This window comes from Patiria miniata, unplaced genomic scaffold, assembly GCF_015706575.1.
Source record: "Patiria miniata isolate m_02_andy unplaced genomic scaffold, ASM1570657v1 HiC_scaffold_7, whole genome shotgun sequence".
NCBI classification, from domain to species: Eukaryota; Metazoa; Echinodermata; class Asteroidea; order Valvatida; family Asterinidae; genus Patiria; species Patiria miniata.
In genome coordinates this window covers 37108031-37128773 of record NW_024037074.1, presented here as the reverse complement: position 1 = coordinate 37128773, position 20743 = coordinate 37108031, and the positions used below count along the sequence as shown (strand labels likewise).

The window sequence follows — 20743 nt, the reverse complement described above, 5'->3', positions numbered from 1 at the left end:
AGGGAGGCACGAGGGTCGCTGCAGGAGCATACATAGAAACAGGATTTTCTGGGTTTGGGCGACCATTGAGCATCCTGGCCATTTTTGGGGGTCGCTCATAGGTGGTACAAAGGTCGCAGCCCGGTGTAAAGGGGGCCTTTTAGCGAAATCAATGCAGGAGCTTAGTGGTCTCGCAGACCTAACGCTGATCTGTGATGGCTTTCAGTCAGAAAGTGGGCGTCGTTCAGAGCAAGAACCCAAACACCTTTCTATATATTCTTCAAGGCTTTCGGGCAATAATGTCCGCTCTATAGGATGTAATCGACCCTTTGTATACCGCGAAGAAAAAAAGTCTGCCCTTTCAGGTGCCCATAGTTGCGACAGGATAAAAGAGCGAGACATTTTGAAAAGTGGTGTGTCTCACAGACACCAGCCAGTGACGATGACAAGAAATCCCCCTCCCCCTCCCAAGCACTCTCGAGTCACGTGGTATCGTCGTGTTGGGTTTTTTTTAAAATTACGCCTGCATATGAAATGTGGAGTACCGTGGCTCGTGGCTTGGAGCATTGAATTCGTGGTCTGCGGGTAATTCTGCAGGTTGTGGGTTCCGACTCCGGCCTGGGGTTATGATGCGTGTGCCCTTGGGAAAGGCGCTTTGTTAGTCATTGCTTCTTCCAACCGAGGAGTAACCACAGATGGTTATTGTGATAGATTGTAGCTGCTTGGCACCGAAATGGCTGCATCGAGCTGTATATTCCCCAGGGATCTGAGATGGTAATTGGAATGTTTCATTAGCCAAATGAGCCGGGTAATGAAAATGTATCGCCTTGAGCACAACATTTCGTTATTAAGTGATTGCGATTAGGCTACTTGGGTGCAAGATTTAAAAAGATGCTCAGTAAATCGAGGTTGCAGAGGAATATTCAGTCAAGCAAGAATTACACAAACAGAGCACACCAAGCGACCATTTTGGAGAGTAGGAATGCATTTGGTAGCTTCATGGAAACCTTGTGGGTAAAAATTCAAATACAGTCAAGGTTTAATTTCAGTAGTAAGGTAGAAGGTTGCTTTGAGGTAATCGGACAATTAGCCACGCTATGCTAAGCATCAGATTCATGTATTTTACTTACCTCAAACAGTTATAGATGGGTACTTACCAAGACCCACCACGGCCAAGTCTTCATGTTGACACTTATTTGGTGTTAGAATTATTCGACTCTGATTAAGGCCATACTGATTATGAGCATCGTCAACCAAGATCCCATCCGGCACAGATGCTCACAAGAAAAGGATCAACTACACGTAGTTTACAGATTGTTAGCAACTGTCTGTGATTTGTTCGACAGTCGGCAAGACCATTGTATGATCTGTTCAGACTTGTGCCGTAGTCGGTTCCTATGTGGCAGTAACGAAAGCAGCCCGGAAAACGTACAATGTCAGTTCAAGCCGTCAGAAAGGGGGCTCAAGTTTAACTCAATTAGCTCAAACCGAGACTAGTATACAGGTATAGTCTTGGACAGACATCCCAACTCAGTGAGTCTGACAGTATGCTGAAGTTCAGTGTCAAGTCTGGGCTTGAGCTAAAGCTCACATCAAGTCCAGACATGAGCGCGATTTCCCCCTTCTGAGATTGAAAAAATATCTAGGTTTGTTTTTTTCTTTGGATCCCTTGTGTCGTCTTTTGTTGGCCCTGAAAAACTCTAGTTCCAATTTCGCGGCGCCGTTTTAGCATTTTAGCAGTTTTCTGCTAACAAAACCTCCATTTTCACGGGAACAGTAACCATGAACACAGCAAATTTAAGAGCAAGCTTACATCCGATACCGAATTTGCTGTAGTCTTTGCTGTGAATATGCCGAAGGCTCGCTCAACTAATTCTCTAACCAGAAGACATGTCTATATTTGGAAATTCTGGAAATGTATAATATATAACACTGTATAAAAAATAACGGGAAACATCAGAAGATATCGGGAGTTGGTTTTAGACTGTATATAGTTCCAAGATTCGTAACTCTGAAAGACATCGGTTTTTACTGAGATATAGGTAGAGGTTGACAAACCTTCATCTATGGGCCTTATTCACGAGTTGGCCATTTTGTCGAGTTCCCTAAAGGCATGCCATTGAGTGTTAACTGTTAAATGGGATAGCGCCAGACTATTTATGGACGCACAACTAGTGCAGTCTTATTTAACTGTCTTTTATTTTAATCTGGATTTTAACATTAGCGAATTTTTAATTACAAATTTAAAATTATTAATTGAAGCAGACGGGAATTAATTAGGAATTCATAAATACCTCAGACAGTTTAGCTATTCCTATTGGTCGAGAGCCCGTCACGTGGCCGGTCTTAAACGGATGATAAAGACATGGCTAGCTGGTCTTAAACACTTTTCCAGTGTCACAATAAAATGTGGACTCCTAAAAATCCAGTGCCTCTTACCGTTTCATTGGTTGAACGTTCACAATCCTCACGTAGGCATGCGCAACACTACAAGCGAGTCAGAATTTTATAGTTCTAAATTCAAAACGCAACGCCCCAGATGCGTTCTGCGTGACATCGCGCAGAACATGTTACGCGCGCGTCAATCTCCATAAAAGGGTTGTTTACATCTTACTCTCCAGCTGAACACTCCATTATTTTGCTAGAGGGATGTTTCAAAAAGCATGAAGTGAACTTGTTGAACAAAATCGGGATTTTTTGAACGAATTATTTGATATTTTTTTACGGATAAGGTATTTATGAATGGGAATAAATATGTGCTCGGTCGGTATTTATCACTCTGTTTAATACCGCTTAGAGTCTGGGTGCTGATAATTACCCTCGCCTCCGGCTCGGGTAATTATCAGCACCCAGACTCTAAGCGGTATTAAACGAGTGATAAAAACCTCCGGAGCACACATTTATTCCCTTATTAACTTGCTTTCATTTCTCTTCGCAAGTTCCAAAAATTAAGATTTTACCTCACTTCAATTCAATATGGCCGACCCGTGAATAAGGCCCATTAATAACCATTAAAAGCAAGGCCAGTTTGATCATGAATCGGATGATTTAGTTCTTAATAGAAAAATCTATAAACAACCACAGTTAATGTAGTTGCTCTTCCTTGTGAGTTGAACTACATTTGACTATGTAGAAGAAAAAACACAAATTGCATTTGTTGTAAGCAATAAGCAGATATATTTATTTCCAAATCCCCGTTTACATTGAAAGAGAAATACATATAGTGCGATCTATACCAACTGTTTGACCAGGAAAAAATATCCCCATAAGCCATCTACTCAAGTTGCTATTTCTACTTCTACGTCGAAAAAAATGCCAGAAATAATCTTAACCACTATTTTAACCTTCCTTTGAAATGTAAAACCATAAATATAACATTATTCAGTGTAAACAAACTAGACTATTTACTACAAAGAATGATAAACTTGCCTTGATACAAATGTTTCCGGGGTTTCACACAATTACTTTCGATGCTTAACGTTAATTTAAAATGCGTACATTGCAAAATACATCAATAACGAAATTAGGCATACCAGCAATATTTCAAATGAATTAAAGGGTGCGCTATACCCACTAAAAGCAAACGGCAATGATAAAATTGACCTAATTATATCTACGTCGTGTATGTACAAAACAAGAATTTCTCTTATTGTACACTGATCAGTCCGTAACGGAGTGATGCAAAAGAAATTCAATATTTTTTTTGTAAAAATTAAAAAAAAAAAACATAAAAATTGTAAACCTTGAAGTTGTCGACAAGAATAAGACTATCATTAAGTGTCTATTTACGCATTTAAAGAGAGCATAATAACAAATTGAAAATTTTACAAATTTATCGTATATCAATGCACGGCTTCCAATGTTTTGGATATTACAAAATACAAATTGTATTTAAAAATATCTGATAAAAATTGCATTCTTATGCACAAAACGATAAAAGTGCTGCAGCTCTCTATATTATACACATTATATACATGTACAGGGTGAGTAAAAAAACAAAACCCAAATGTCGGGACCATTGTTTTAGTGAAGTTCTGCATGTATAGCACTTTCAAAATCTAGGATATGAATGCCCAAAATTCATAAGCTTTCTTTTTGTACAAGAATCATTCAAATCACTCATGTACTTTTCAAGTTACGGAATTTTAAACACAACCACCGTTTTAAGGTTCTGTCCACGGATCACAAAAAAAGTTCAGTGTTCTTTCAGCCAAACGAAAACAAATCACATAAGAATGTGTGTGAATTGTTTTCGTTTTGCTGAAAGAACGCACACTTTTTTTGTGATCCGTGGACAGAACTTTAAAACGGCGGTTGTGTTTAAACTCCGTAACTTGAAAAGTACATGAGTGACTTGAATAATCTTGTACTAAAAGAAAGCTTATGAATTGGGCTTTCATATCCTAGATTTTGAAAGTGGTACATGCAGAACTTCACTTAAACAATTGTCCCAACATTTGGGTTTCGGGGTTTTTTTTACTCACCCTGTATATAATAATATTTACGTATAGGACGAAGTGTAGCAAAATGGTTTAGCATTGCAAAATGAACAGTTTGTTTATCTCATGACCAGTTCACATTTTAAAAATAATGTAAGGGTAACAGATTGGCGATATTGCTGTTACATCATAACATTATTTCAAAAGCATGCTATGGTATCAAATAGGACCAGAAAACATGAGGACGGTCACAGTTACTTTTAGAAAAATACAGTAACAAAGTAAAGCGGTACTGTAAAAAAAAAAGAAGGCACGTTCATCTACTATACATGTACGAGCAAATCGTCGTGCATGCTTAGCGTATAACAACCCACGAGTTGTATTATTAAACATTTGTTACCGTGCATTTTGAACGTGACACTGTGAGAGTTTGGGCAATTTATTTTTGCAAGTTATATATACACCTGTCAATCATTATTATATACACCTTTTCCGTTCGATTGACGTCCGACAAAATGCCCACTGTCGCTTAAAATAAACCTAATATGTTTAAAACAGTAAGTGCACTTACTCAAATAAAAAGGAAAACGGGGTATATTGACGTTTTATTTTTTAGAAAGGTTGGATGTGTCGCAGAGCTGCGCGGTCGCTGAGTTGAAACAGTCACAAATTGTTGTTTCATTAGATAGTGCTTTTATCAGAATTAAACTCTATTTTAAGGTAAGATAAGTGAGTGGTCGCTTTCGCTAACAGGAAAATGCGAAACAGCTTTGGCAGCTAAAAAAGTGTCGGCGAATAATTCTTTCGGATGTCGGGTTTTGTCAATATGCTAAGACAGTGCCACGCTTGACGCTGTCGCGTCAGCTTCGTGGCTAATAGAAATTGTCATTTTAAATTTTTACCATTCGCCATTACGAATTTTATCTTTTAAAAAATAGTAGGTTGTCAGTTAAGGCCAACCAAAAAAATCTATCAAAATGAAAAAGGGCTCTCTTGAGTAAAAGCTTTGTACACAAGACTTATTAGTGAAAATCCTGATGGATAAATCTTTGTTCATCACTATCTTGATGTGGTTTTTGTGACCTTTTTTAATTTGAGTGACTTTTTCAATTTACATCTTAATTACTAGCATTATGCCAAGTTAATTAATTGTTTTAATTGTTTTAAGCGCATTTGTATTAATGCATTTGTTAAAAAGGTTAACGGCGAACGTCACTATAAGCCTGTAGGTGTCAACAAAATTCGCCTCCCTTTAACTTCAGCGTGAATTATCAACCAACTGTTCAACACAAAAAAGAATATACTGAACTAAATGTCTCATTCAATCCTCGTATTTAGTAGTCTCACATGTACTAGGCATTTTGCGCAAGCTAAAGTGCATATTGCCAACAAATGTTCTATTTTCCATTTATAACACCCTAGCTCTGCCCCATCTTTAGTGTGGATTTTTAGTCTGGGGTAATTTTCAGATTATTCTAATGAATAAAAGTAATTTTACAAAAGAAGTCGCTACGAGTTATCCCGAAGTCCAGTCCTAGAGATCACACCGGACCCCTCTTCAAGAAACTCAACACGCTCACAATTTATACAAATATCACCTGGGTATCCTTATGTTTAAATTTGAAAATAATCTTCTGCTGTGAAGTTAAATCATTGTTTCAGAAGAATACATGTACTGAGGTCCACTTAGGCCTACATAATACCAGATCAGCACCTAAGCTTTACATTGGAAAAGCAAGAACTAATTTATTAAAACAGTTTGACACCAAGGCCCATTTCTCTGGCATAAAATCACTCCAGTACCTTACTTTAGAAGTATGCATGGTTTTAAAAAGTACCGAAAGAATATTCTTATTTTCAGTGTAATATAATTTATTTATCCCGTAGCATTCAGTACACGTATTACATTTCTATCACTATTGTGGATATTAATGCAGTCACAGAACTTAGATTGTTTTCGTTCTCGAGTTGTTAACGTATTGCATTGAGTTTAAAACATCCTTGTTATATGCTGGAATTCCGCTGTATTATCAATCAGTTACTTTTTGTACTTTTTTTCTCTTTTCTACCTTGTAATTATAGTTGTACATAACTGTGTTACATTATTAATGTGATGTATGGAAATAAAACAATACCAATACCAAATACCAATAGTATTCTCTTTGGATTCCTTTTGGGGTACGGTCTCTGCACTTCTTAATAACATTAGTTCCGAGCTTCTGGTGTTTCTACGCTTGGTATGCGGTTCAGTATCTCATCCCATTTGTCATGGAACTCATCCAGTGGGAGGAGCTTACAGCTGGTAATGCCCCGCCTCCTAAGCTGGTCCTGTAATGCCTCCTGCTCGTGGCGAATCATGTAGCGGTTCAGGATGTTGCAGTGCTGCATCGCTTTGCAAACGCTAGACGCTTTGATCCCGGGAAACAGGTCCTGGACCAGAAGCTGTGTTGGTACGAAGGGCACCTCCGAACGCAGCACGCAGGGGAAGTTCATCTCACGGTAGTAAACACTGTAGGAGGCCTTCAGGACCTGCTTACGGGGATTCTTAGATTGGACAACCTCCAAGGGTTGGACCGTCACCCGGTAGATCTCCCGAATCTTGGCGTCCACCTTCTGCATCCGCCGGAACCCATCTTCCGTGGGGATGAGAAAATTAGGGGCGGAGCAGGCCGATCCTTCCAGATTGTCTTGTGAATCGTCTGGTTTGCTTGGCGGAGATTCCTGTTTCGCGGTAGGCACTTTGGTCACGTTATCTGCTTGGACCCAAGGGAGCGCCTGGATCAGGATTGGTGGACTCATCTTGGTGACCGGTTTGGGGGCAATCGATTGCAGCGGGCGCACCACTACGCGGACGTCGGGGAACTTCATTTTTCTTGTCGGGGACCCGGATGCTTGGGGAGCAGTCGTTGATTTCTGAGTAGGATGTGATTTAGAGTGCTCGGCGGGTTGAAATTGAGAGTTCTGAGTGGGTTGGGGTTTAGAGATATGTAAAGGTTGCGATTGAAATGTCACCGGAGACTGTGCTGTACGGTTTTGTGCAGATAGTGACTTCTCTATACACTGGCATGGCTTATTTCCAGTGTATTCACTGACAACAGCTGCACATGTGCTTCCCATTTCTCTTGTTTTGGTAGGCTCCCTTAGGAGTGAAGCTGCGGCAGGTATATTACAGTTGTCGTTGTCAGTCTCATCCTGACTAATGATCAGTGGACCAGGAGAATTACAGACGGGGTTCTCCCCCTTCTCGCTCGGAGAATCAAATGATATGGACATGTCATGTCTCTCAATCTCCTCCTCCGAGGGCGGTGACATGAAAATGCGCAGAGCTTCATTCACCATCACGTCAATGTATAGAGGGTTCTTGGTTCCAGGCATGCGCGACTTGGGATTCGACTCGGCCGAGTCTGGTGTTTTGCTCGAGTGATCTTCAGGCGAGTTGGTGGTCCAGTTTCTGTCCTCTCCGACATTCTCCGTAGGTGTTTTAGGAGTGGTGCTTTTGAACTCTCTGATATCAGAGGGGGCTGCTGATTCCGGGGTTCCGTTTCCCCTGCTGCTAGACGCCGAACCAGGTCCTTCTAACAGCATGCCTTCAGCCCTCCGTATGAGCTTAGAGATGAAGCGTCCCCTTGTTTCCAGCTGCTGATCTTGACTCATGTTCTCTTTCGGATCCCTGACTTCCTTCCCTCGGGGAACCTCGTTTGCTAACTTGACAGAGAGTGCAACGAGATCCTCCATCGATGCTGCTTTCCCGTGATGGTGAAGAATCCCAGGACAGTTATCCGCCGGGTAACTCTTCGAGCGGACCACAACGCCTGCTTTATATTGTATGGAAAGGTTCATTGCTCCATTGTCCGAATGAGTCTGTGTCTGTAGACTTTTCAACGGTTCTTTGGGACTATTCCTGTCCTGGGTATGTCCCTTCTTCAAACTTAAATCCAGTGCGTAGTTATTTTCCTCCCTGGGCACAGAGGACGCATGTCCTGGCCCGATTTCAGGCATTTTTGTCTCATCTGCGGAGTTGACAATTCCAGACTTTGGCTTCTTAGCCATAGTTTCCACGATGGTGTTTGGAATAACCCGCTTTCTTTTGGTCTTTGTAAGCGGCGGTGATAAGGCAAGGCCGGGTCTGCGTTCAAGCTGCGAGGTGCTAGGTGGAGTACATAGCTGTATTGGGTTGGATAAGGGATGGCACGGTAACGACTGATGGGAGTCTGGTCTACCAACCGCCTCGTCTTTAACGTACATGTCTTCCAGCTGTTTGAACCTTCCGTACCCACTAGCTAAGTTGCGTTGAGACTGCGCATCAGTGGGCGAGGACATGCATTCAACGCCGCTGTCGAGTGATTCCACACTTCCCGTCTCATTCCTTGAGGACTCAGAAGATAGTCTTATGCTATGTTTGGGGGTAAATGTTACTTTGGGTTGAGAAATTTCTGGATATAGTCTCTGGGGCTTCTCTGGGTACATGGCTTGTTGCCCTGCTCCTTGGGCCAAGCTCCGAACCTCTACGATTCTCGGCATTCCGTCTTTATGATTGTCAGGGAGGTAATCCCTGGGAAACTCTCTGACAGGTGCAGTTGCACATCTCGCTTGCTGGATGGCACGCTGCTTTGAGACATCTTTGTCTGGACCAGATTTCTGAGCAAAGAGCTGAGAAACATCCTGTTGAAATGGATACCCACTCAAGTAACTGGACCTGTTCCCTGCGCGAGTCGCTTGCTGCATCTGTTCTTCACTGTACCAAGCCATTAAGCTGCTGGGCTGAGCAGCTGAGAAGGGTCCACCGTGCATCCCTTGGGCGTGTGTCTTGTGATGCGCCCTTGGATATTGCAGTGTACCCTCCTGATGTTTGTACTTTTCTCTCAACATCTCCACCCTCGTGATCATTCCTTGAAGTCGCCGAATTTCCATATCAAGAGAACTGTAGGCTGCTGGTGACTCTGTGTGAGATGCCGGCCTGGAAAAGGCACTCTCTCTTCGTCCACCACACGATGGATCCAGAGAGGGAGTGCGCTCCATGCCGGGCAATGCAAACCTATTTGCAAAAGGCTGCGGTTCTGGTCGGCCTTGCATCTGAAGATGGTTGAGATTAGCAGGCACTCCCTGGTTATAGGAACCTGACCTGTGATACTGCACCACCCTTTGGTCTTCCAGCTTTGGTGTTAAGTTGACGGAGCAATGCTTAGGTCGTTTTGTTTGGCCCATCCCTATAGCGTTGGGGGACAGCATATCGTTGCGCATATCTCGCAGAGCTGTCTCCTGAATGGCTCGACTCCAGTTCAGTTCCGGGTCTGAGAAGGCACTTCCATAAACAATCGATTTAGGGCGGTAGCTTTCCACTGGTCTTCCAACACAGTCATCTGTCTTGTTAAAGTGCGTGGCGCTGGCGTTCAGCTGACGCATTTTTTGGACATTTGCCAAGGATGCGTGGTACTGCATCAGCTCATTTGAGAAGTAGTGTCTGTTGTGGTAAACAGAGGGATCCAAGTGGGGAGATGCGGCTGTCGCTGAAAGGGGCTGCGATGTTCCACGGTTACCGGCGGCAGCTCGCAGGTAGGGTGTGGTTGTGGCATCAAAGTGCGGTGGTATACGGGAACTTCTGAATGGGCTTTTGGTATCCATAATGTCACTTTGTTGGTCAACGATCAAAGTTATCTCATTGGTGGAAATCTTTAAGGATACTTTACTGTGACCCAAAAATATTGTATTTAGCGAAAAACAGTTCTTCGTCTGTGCTTGTTCATGCCTAGAATAGTAGCAAACCAATGTGGTATCATATCAGCGTGTGAACTCTGTCTGGTGGTATATATCTACAGCCTCGATGTTGTCCTTTCGAAATTACCAATCGGGTGCAGCCTGTTGTGTATCATGATGGCAGGGTCCAATGTCCGTGGGCGTGACAATGTGGCTATCTAAGATAGTGTCGGTCAAGTTGACTCAGCTTGCGGTTCGGCATCGATTTATATACATGTTGAAGGCCTCGGCTGGCAGGATTCCCACGCTAATCGCACCAGTTCTGCCAAAGAAAAGGCATAAATAAACGTCAGGTGGATCATAATGAACACGTAAACTATATGGAGAGTCAGTACCAAAAGTTTTGATCGAAGATCACGCACGGACATTCTAAGAACCGACAATAAAATGTGGGAGGTTCGTTTCAAGCCTTCGCTAACTTTCTTCGCCGAAGGAAGGTCTTTATCTGTTTAAATCTACTTTACATGTTCTTGTCAAGAAAGGTATTTCTTGTCTGTGCTGTACGGATTCAGAATATGCGTTAGCAAGATATACTTGGCTGAGTACCTATATGAACCAGTAAATTCTCCAGTTGGCTATTATGGGGCGGTTAGAGTCTTTCAAAAGTTTTCTACCAGAACCTCTGAATATTAAAACCTAAATTTGTCAACCCAGAATATGTCCTCTCCCAGATCCTTAACGCCTTCCTTCATCCCTTACGTTCATTCACTTCTCTATTAGATAACCGAGTCTTGATTTTGTCTATCAGAAAGGAAACTTTAAAATGTTGATTATTTAGAATAGTTATATCGTAGAAAGCAACGATTGGTGTGGCTGATCGATTGCCTATCGGATTACCGTGTAGGCCTTTCATCTGTCTGTTTGTTTGTTTGTTGGCTCATGTCAACAAAACTGATAACTGGCAGTTCAAACACCTATTGTAGATCACAATAACATGTAATACAGCCATAAACATTCATCCCTCTATAGAGACTTCAATCAACCACGTTTATCACCAAAAGACAAAAGACCAAACTGTCCATCGACGCAGAGTGAAAACGGCTAATATTTTGACGTTTGAATTTAATGGTTTCAATTACATTAAAACATGAATCAATGAAGGCAACCAAGATTTTCGCAAATGCATACAAAACACATTGGTTGATTCTATCATTATTTTTTTACTATTATTACATTTATTACAGTTTGTCTGAAACCTAATTACGTATATTCCAGCATGTTCTAGATATTCGGGACAAATCAATTCTTTTTGGAAAAACATCTATTATGTTCCGCCATTAAAAGTTTCCTTTTTTAAACTGTATGCCCGATGACAAATGAATCCGTTCTGGCCATCTCAACGTCTTAATTTTTTATTAAAACGTCCAGTTGGAAGAAAGCAAGTGAGCAAATTGTGAGAGCAGAAAGTACATTGTTTTATTATCAATTACAAGGTCAAAACAGGTCAATCTTTCCTTCAACATGGACTGTGGTCTTTTGCAGTTGTCTCCAGAAACCGTGACCCTTTGTCCAACTGATAAGCATAACTTAATACGATGACTCAACTCTTCAATATCATTCTGTCCATGTCCAATTAACCAACGACCCGACAGAACTGTGCAGAAATTGATATTGTTTGCACCACGATTGCACTTTTTTTTCCGACCGCTAGCGGAGGGTTTTATGTAAGAGACAGTATCTGGGTTCGTTTGCCAAACGTTCATCAGACGCCTTGGAAGATGCAATTATTCAAGATGACAAATAACACGTCACTCGATTGCCAATTATTTCATATTTTGTACCAGCGTCTGGGCCTTTTGATTAAAACGTCGACCGTGAGCAATTGTAAACAGCGTTTGGCAACCCAAAGAAAAACACATTATACCCCGTCACTCAAGAATCCAGTTATTTTCTTATTGCTGGGCATGTTCTCCAGTGTTGTCTGCAAACAACAAAAGGCAAGGACATGTGGACAGAAAAATTACGATATTACTGCTGCTCTGCCCGTTGGAGAAATATTTGCCTATCAATATTGGACTTTTCATGTTGTTTGTTACTTTCGCACGAGGAGATACCACAACAAAAGCGAAAAATACAAAAGCGCGCTTGGTATACAATCAGCCAAAAGGCTGGAGCCCAAGTTTGGTGGTCAATGTGATTGACGTGGCAATATAAGAAACTAATAAATGCTGTAATAAAAATGCCGAGAGCACGCCAATTTTGAAAATTGTACAGCCGTAGGCGTTCGATCGAAGCAGAGTTTCATTAACGGGGCTTCATAATGCCAAGTAGGACGTGATAATGAACCACTGCCTCGGCTGCTTTTGCAATTAGAGTTCCATGTTACCAGGGTAACGCAACTCTGTATTTCCCCCTCAAGGACAGACTTCAATCATTTGTTGGCTGTCAATTTTTTGTGGGGTATCATCAAACACCTGTTAGCGACGCAATCATTGCCACGGCCATGCCTCTACAGAGATACCTAACGTGACTTAAAAGTTTCATTGTAATTCAAACTTTGGATACACACAAGGAAAAGACTGCATTCGGGGGCATATTTTGTGGTTCATAATTTTGTTATCATGAGGTTACAATTTAAAATATTCCTTGCAGTTGTCGCAATATGTAGTTAAGATGTATATTTCTCAATTTTAGCAAAATTCTAACAGATATTTACTTTCTCGCCTTTTGCCGACTTACTAACTACATGTATAATGTTACCACTGGTACCAAAGTCTGTATGATTAAGCAGGACTTGTACTACATCCAGGCAAGTGGTATGGGGTCAAAAATTAGTGCAATGAACTGAAACGGCGAAAGGGTTGAACCTGCCTTAATTCCATCTGTAGATTTTGTCGTTAATTGTTCCACACAAGAATGCCCTTTGAAGAAGGCCCACAAGACCATTGTGTGTTGTTCTTTTTCAGACAGAAAAGCGTCCATTGTACCCCTAAAGAAAAGCTGTTCGGAAACTTTGAACCCTCATCTATTTTGTGGCTTTGGAACAGAAGATACAACTGTTAAAAAAAATTTAAAAATCTGGTCACGGGGCTGAACATCTTCATCACGTGGCTTTTGGGTTGTTTTTTTTAATCGTCAAAACAAACAGGTGACGCATTTTTTTATCTCGAAGTTCTCGTCAAAAGTGAATGCACATGGCAGAGCTTACGTTGCACAGTTTACATTTGGTGCATAATTCCAGGGTATTAGATTTCATGATTATATCCAGACAGTTCTGATGCATTAATGTCTGTAGTTGGTTCGTCGTAGGTTTGAAACTGAAAAACGTGTCTGCAGTACCATCATTGTGGTATTCTCGCGAACGATAATTCCTGACACACCGACCCGTTAGGACATCACAAAAATTGTAAGCAAGGGGCCTCTCCAGTTTTTTTTGTGTGATATGGTGGACACAATAGAATGGTGCAATTTGGAATCGTTACATTTTCTTTTATTTTCCCAATTAACCCACTCCTCTGCTTCCGGTATATCTTTAAAAAGGCTATCGGGCTTTCTGTACAGGCCTATCACGAGCAAGATTGAAAATCAATCCACATATTGGTGTCTTTTTTTACACACCCAAAAAAGTGCACGAAAAGTTCACCCAAACCTGGGTGCATTTTAGCGCGAAGGTATCTATTCAAAAGGCATATCACTGCTTGACCTTTTAATGACGTTATCAATGCTGAAAGCGAAGTCGGTCGAACAACACCAAGGGTCGTTCCGAACGTGTTTTTTTTAACAGGTTTTCCCATTTCAAATCTACTAGATTAAATGCTCTGCAAAATTTCTAACCGAATTAATGCAGTCAAAGAAGCCAAGGAGATTGAAACCAATTCCTCTTGATTGACAAACAAATGTATATTTACTTTAAAAAAAAATATGATAATTTATGAGAGATGGCTGGGACTAGAATGAGTAGAGTTGACATATGGCAATTCCTTAAATAAATTATTTTTAATGACCGGAGAATGCATTCGTTATTCGGAATGGCACATGCAGTCATTGTGTTTGGTAAATACATGTATTAAACATGTACAGGGTGTCCTGAAAATAATGGTGCATGTAAACCCCGCCATTTTCACCAACTTACAACCGGAATTTACTGCAAATGTTTACACGATCTTCAAGGTTACAGATTAAGCTTGAGAATACTGTTTGTTTAATTAAGATTGTTTTTGTAAATCCAGAGATCTGTTTGGTTAAACGCAAAGCCAAAAAACACCATTCTGTGCCACTTTTAGGAAGCGAGTGCTTCAAAGATCAGTCAATGCCAGTATGGCTCTTTTGATAAGATTTTTCCTATGGTTGTAAGACAAACATTCCATTCAAACGACATGATAGGGTTTTGTTCTTATGTTGAAACAATTTAATAGTACCGACAGGTTCAAGAGTTCAAGTAAATATAAATAAATATTGCACACTCTGCTTATAGGTCCCCTAATGTTAAAATCACTAACAGTAAAGTGATTCGGTTTTAGACTAGGACTATACTGATTTTAACTGCTTCACAGAAAGTGACACAAAATGGGTTTCTTGGCTTTGCCGTTATTCAAACATATCTTTGGATTTACAAAAGCAATCTCAATGAAACAAACGGTATTCTCAAGCTAAATCTATTACCATGAAGATGGTGTAAACATTTGCAGCAAAAAAAAAAATTTGAGGACGCCCTGTATAGTAACTGTAAAAAGAAAACACTATAACGCGTCCGATTGAGCCATCACAATTAATTTAACGGTTTCCATGAGTATTATTTCATGAGTTATTATTCAATTTAAATAATTGAAACTACAGCAGATATCTCGGAGTGACATATGGCCTCCTTAAATGTTTGCTATACGACAATATTCGGTTTGCATGACGCCCTTAGGCCAATAGCTCAATAGTCGACGAAATAGTCATTCATTTTATATCTCCTATATCAAGTAATTATGAAAACACTGAAGCATCATTTCCCCGGGCTATGGCTACAGTCTAGACACATGTCCTACATCAGAGCCATTTTAAATAATTGCAAACAACTAAATTGTGTTGTGAAAAAAAAATTGTGAACACAAAAGTTTTAAGCAGTGAATGCTGTGCGCGACGAGATACGCGCTGGTAACTTTTCCCATGTCGCAAGATTGGCACCAGCATTACACATATGCCATTGTGTGGAATAGGAAGCCTAGCCTGCTGTAACTAATAACCACATAATGACTCACGAGAACATAGCTGGCTTCATGCTTCAATTTGCAACTGTTCATCAAATAGACTGATTACCCCCACGACGAGTCCCATTTTTTCCCGATGCGGAGCGAGTTGGGCTTGAGCCAAATACCACCACGTGGAAAGTACGTCTGCGCCCTAAGGCCGTTTGCAACAGGCGCCATTCCATGTACTTTGCACATTATACACCAGCTAAACATCTGGTGCCGAAAAACAAAACAAAAACCTGATATTACTGATATCTGTTCAGTTGATTACTGCATATGCACACACAACAACTTCAGATTATACAGATGTTCTTTTCCGTTGTTAAGGTCTTTTCTACTGGTATGTTAAAGTCATTTTTCTACATATTTAAGAGGCAGAGAGCATTTCTTTTTGGGGCACATAGACCCCTTGCATCTGGCGTAACATCCGAGGGCTTGCCTTTGTTTATTTATGATACACGTGAGTAGGCACTTTATACTGTCATTGTCATTGAATTGTAATAACAAACCAGTGCCATCAGTGAGGGCGCACTTTGCAAATGGTCCATCACCGCACGCAATCACTAAGTCTCCTACGCGCGAGTATTATTTCGGCGCCATGCGGATTGTGTAAGTTCAGGAATATGATGACATCGCATTTTGTTTTTTAGATCTCGTTAACAATTTCTTGGTGATAATAACTAAAAATAAGCTGACAGAGAATAAGAACTTAATTGATACCAGTAATTGATACCATCACTCCAGTAATTCGATTGTTCAATTACGGTGAGCGAAGTATCAGTGGCGTAGATGTATTAGTCACACAGTGATAACCTGCAAACTTCATCAGTATAGCCACGACCACATAACAAATGTGGGGAAAACTGCATAGAGTTACGCATGAATTAACATTCAAACCATCACCCATATTCCCTTCCAGATAGGTATTCGCAGAAAGCCTCACCGTTATATAGAACCCGTCACAAACAAACTAGTTTTTAAATGTCAGAACTTACTCAGCGTTAGTACAGTCGGTATCAAAGTCTGTGGTCAACAGGTGTCTTCAGATGCCGAAATCATTCACCAGATCTACGGCTAGCGTATAAGAATCCACTCCCGTATGCCATGAACTTGTGTATGTAGTGTTGAGGGAGCTGATCCGCCGCAATGTCTACAGCATGACCGGCTTGTCTGAACAGTACCAGCACAATATCCAATTCGCCAGCCGGAGTAGTGCTCGGGTATTTATACTCATTTCTGTCGGCCACGCCACCACAGCCGATTGGCGCGGGGTTGGAAACAAATGCGAGGGTGGCGACACGGCTGGCTGGTTAGCCTGCGGCCTACCGTCTGCCGAACAAAAAGATCCCGGCCTGCTCATCCGTACCGCACAACAAAACTGACTATGGTACGGTCTGTATAATCGGGCTGGGAATTCCCCCCCCCCCCCCCATGTAAGTCTTTGTTGCTGAACAGATCAATTCATCAGCTCCCAACACCTTGGATCATTGATTGGTGTTGAAGTCCATTGGTTGTAGGGCCTATTCTGTTCTTCTTAAAGTTGCACAACCCCGGCCTCTGTGCTATTTTCCCCAGCAATACAATAAGTATTCACTTTTGAATGAGACATCGACCGGAAAAAAAATCGGCCAGTGTTTAGGAATTGAATTAGTACTTCACAAATTTCGAATGTTGGCTGCCAGACAATAATTCCGTTCTCACGGGGTGGGCTGGTTTCCGCCCCACAATCAGTATCGATAATGTACAGATTGGGAGCCAGTCTGCTCGCAAAACAGATATGTTTGTGCTCAAAGCAAAAACCTTTTTTTGTCAGAGGGTTGGAAACGGGTGGGGGGGGGGAGTTTTTTGGGGGTTGGCTATATCATGCAAGTTGAACATTTATTAAGAAAAAATAAACGAATTGTAAAAAAAACGTGGACCGACGCAACGTTAATCGCAGGCTGTATATATCCTCAGTGGCGTAAGTCTGTGTCGACGACTGAGGGGGGGGGGGGGGGGGGGGGGTACGCCTCAAAATCTTGAAACTTTCCCCGACGTTGCAAATTGAAAAGTGTAGGGGGGTGGTGGACACTATTTTGGCACTAGGTGGTGATGTTCATAATACTGCTCAGAGCTTTATATAGGCCTATGTCAGGGGCGGATCTATAGCTTTCAGAAAACGAGGGGTTTTTTGTTTGAGTGATAAGGCGTGCTGATTGCGCGCCCTGATGCTGAGGGGGGGGGGGGGGTCCGGGGCATGCCCACCGAAAATGTTTGACATCCATGATGCTTTCTACTGCATTCTAAGATAATTTGAGAACAACTTTAGGAACTTTAGCATTCCATTTATGATTTTTGGCCCCATTTTACAATATAATTTTGCTGATTTTCTAAGTATTCGTCTTTTTCATTCAAAAAAGAAATGGCAAAAGGAGATTAAACGTGAGATTGGGACGACGCAAACTGTCACACGGAGACAAAACAAAACATATTTTGGTGATCTTTTCCACTCTTTTTATTGTGGTCGGTTTTACATGCTTTAATCTCTTTTTCTCTTGCTCTTTTTATTTCTCAATTCACTTATCTTAAACATGCTTCACTCTACAATTTCTTAATTTTGCATTACAAAATAGGGAATAAGTAGCGTTCAATATGCCTATTATAGGGTTGTTGTTTTGTTTTTATGATTTGACATCATGCATCCAAGTGGGTCAATTGTTGGAATTGCGTGATTGAAATAGTCAATCGCATGCTTTAACATTTGAATTGAACGATATTTTTCTGAGGTATAATTGAATGTTGATTTGAACGCACATTCAAATTCGTGCGAAATTGGGTGATTCGTCATCAATTTGGCAGCCAAATGTGCTTAATTATCTGCTAACTGATAAATTTTCAAAATTGAACCGATAATTCTAATCATATTGTAAATGATGGCAAGTAATTCCAAGGTTTATTTTCATTGTAATATTTAAAACGAATAGCGCGTGAGGCAGGTGATAATAATTATTGACGTTGATTTGTGCGGGGTGTTTCTCTATGGTAAAGTATACATGTTCGTAATTAATATTGTTTAATTTTTATTTCTATTTCTTTTTAGTTATTTCAAATATTTTGGGGCCATAACAAATTAGTGTTTATGTGTATTTTATAGGATGGTAATAGAGACAGACCTGGGTCTTATAATTTTATATTTCAAAATTTTATACATCAAAGTTGACCCTTTCCATGACATGTTTTCTACCCTGCCTAGTGCTCGATTTAGTTATTTTTCTCCTTGGAATTCTTGAAAATAATTCATAATCATTATTTTATTGATGGTTTTATTTATGTTTTGGGTATGCTCCGTCATGAGCTGTGTTGGATTAATCTACTCTAAAATGAATAACCACTTTGCAAGTCGGCCGTATGGCGCCGATAACATGTATAATTAACCATTCATAAATTAAAGAATATAATTAAGGTAGCCAGTGAATGTTTTACTGTAAACCAGCCAGAACCGAACATGTCAGAAAAGCTCTTTTATTTGGGGGGGGGGGGGTTCGAATTTATTTGTACCAGGGTAACCAATGTGTTGGATTGAACATTGTAAATACAGGACCGGAATCTCCTTCGCTCTTTTATATCATAGTTTTCGGGATCATGTCTACATGCTATTGCTTGTTTTTAGTAAAGCGTGGTTGGCCTTGTTGGTCACCTTTTTAATTAATCATGAAAGCCCCAGACCATTTCTGGATGCGGGTACTGGTTAATGAAAGACCGATCATGCTGGTACATTTTGTACTCTCAGTGTGGTTCGCAAGTTTATCTTTTTCTGTCAACAACCAGGTAGTCACAAACCATCACGCGCATGCGTACCTTATCAAATCGTTTTCAAATAAACACGATGATTTCATTGTTTCAGGGAACCAAAAAGGCGAAGGGAAAAACGATCGTGAGAATCAAAGCCAAGTTGACCAAACATCAAAGCTTTCAACTATTCGTCACGTGTTAAAGCTTCAAGCACGTGATCCATCTTTAACCATGTGATTTCTCCTCACGCGTGCGCATTAAGCTCTCCAGATGGTTTGCACTGCAGCCATCTCTGAGGTGTGTGCTTTTGTTCCACTAGGATACACAACAATCGAGATATACCTAGTTGTGGAAAAAAAATCGCTGTCCAAGGGTCAAATGCAGCCTATATTCACAAAAGTGTGACTCGCCGGTTGGAGAGATCTATAGCGGCAGACCATTAGAATTACACACATCATTGCACGTAGCCTGACGTATAGGGTTCGGCTATATGTTTCAATGCTTCTGCTGCAAAGCCCTTCCCTACTAACCCCATTTTTTTCTCAAATGCCCTGTGTGAGGACGCGCACGTGAACCAGTACTCAACATTTTGTTTTCAACATGCCACCCCTTCATTTCAGTAAAAATGATGTGTTACAATAATCCCGCCAAAATATAGATTGTATTCCGTTTAAAACAAATTCCTTTTAGATGAAGTTAGGACTTCTTTTGAGTGTAACGCACGTTAAGAATCCCTCATTCAGTCCTTCCACCCATATCATGGCCACCATTAATTATTTTGCAATATCCAGACACCAATGTTGTAAGTTAAAATAAGGAAACCTGCCATTGTCTGAAAGGACTGTCTTTATAATGCCAAAATAATCGTCTGTCGAGAATCATTCTAAATTTCCAGAATGAGTTTTGCATGTCTGACAATATACTAGACCTTCACCAATACCACTCACTGCAAAATGTTTAGCAATAAAACACTTTCTTGCTATCAGTTTGTAAATATGTTTAAATACTCTATATCGTTAGAGTATTGATGGATAGTTTTTGGTGGTTGAACATTACTATTTAGGATTTAAGCACGTAATGTTTAGCTTCAAGGCATGTTTACAAAGTGAATTGCTAAGCACAGTTTTAGAGAGTTGTCTTCTTTTAGCCACAATTAACATTTTCGTGACTTGAATTGCAAATACAGTTTTACTGCCGTCCTTTGCATATTACAAAAGCACTGTCTCCGTTAGAATCTGATAATGAAGCAAATTTGCATGTGATTAATTTAACCGGTGCTCGTTGCGCATGTAAATTCCCAGTTATTTAAAACCCATGGCCATAAAAGCTTATCCAAGCGATTGTTCGAATAGAATCTACGAACCGTTTTATTGCACCGTGCCATTGCACTATTGGAAACTTTGGAGAGAACTTTAATGTCCTTGGTATGTGCAAATTACACGGAATTAAGGTCCATTCACGTCTCACAATGCGACACCAGGCTGCTGCTTTTCAAATGTATCGGGGTGGACACCATTTAACGATTGGTGGCGCTGTTCATAATAGACCCTTGTATACAGTGCATTACTGGAAATTTTACAGTTACTTTGAAATTGTACTTGAATTTATAACTGGCTTGGCTGT

At 40.7% G+C, this 20743-nt stretch overlaps 1 protein-coding gene across 1 annotated transcript; it reads right to left on the bottom strand.

The window, feature by feature from the left end:
• Nucleotides 1–4951: 4951 nt before the first annotated feature.
• Nucleotides 4952–16727, bottom strand: LOC119745265. Its single transcript, XM_038221501.1, has 2 exons — nt 16345–16727; nt 4952–10434 (listed from the first exon to the last, which is right to left on the bottom strand). Exon 2 carries the CDS (start codon nt 10038–10040, stop codon nt 6624–6626), a length of 3417 nt encoding a protein of 1138 aa, XP_038077429.1. The 5' UTR covers nt 10041–10434; nt 16345–16727; the 3' UTR covers nt 4952–6623.
• Between the last annotated feature and the right edge of the window lie 4016 nt (nt 16728–20743).

Coding starts and splice junctions, on each gene's coding strand:
- LOC119745265 (XM_038221501.1), bottom strand. CDS start 10,040: ATGGATACCAAAAGCCCATTCAGAAGTTCCCGTATACCACCGCACTTT.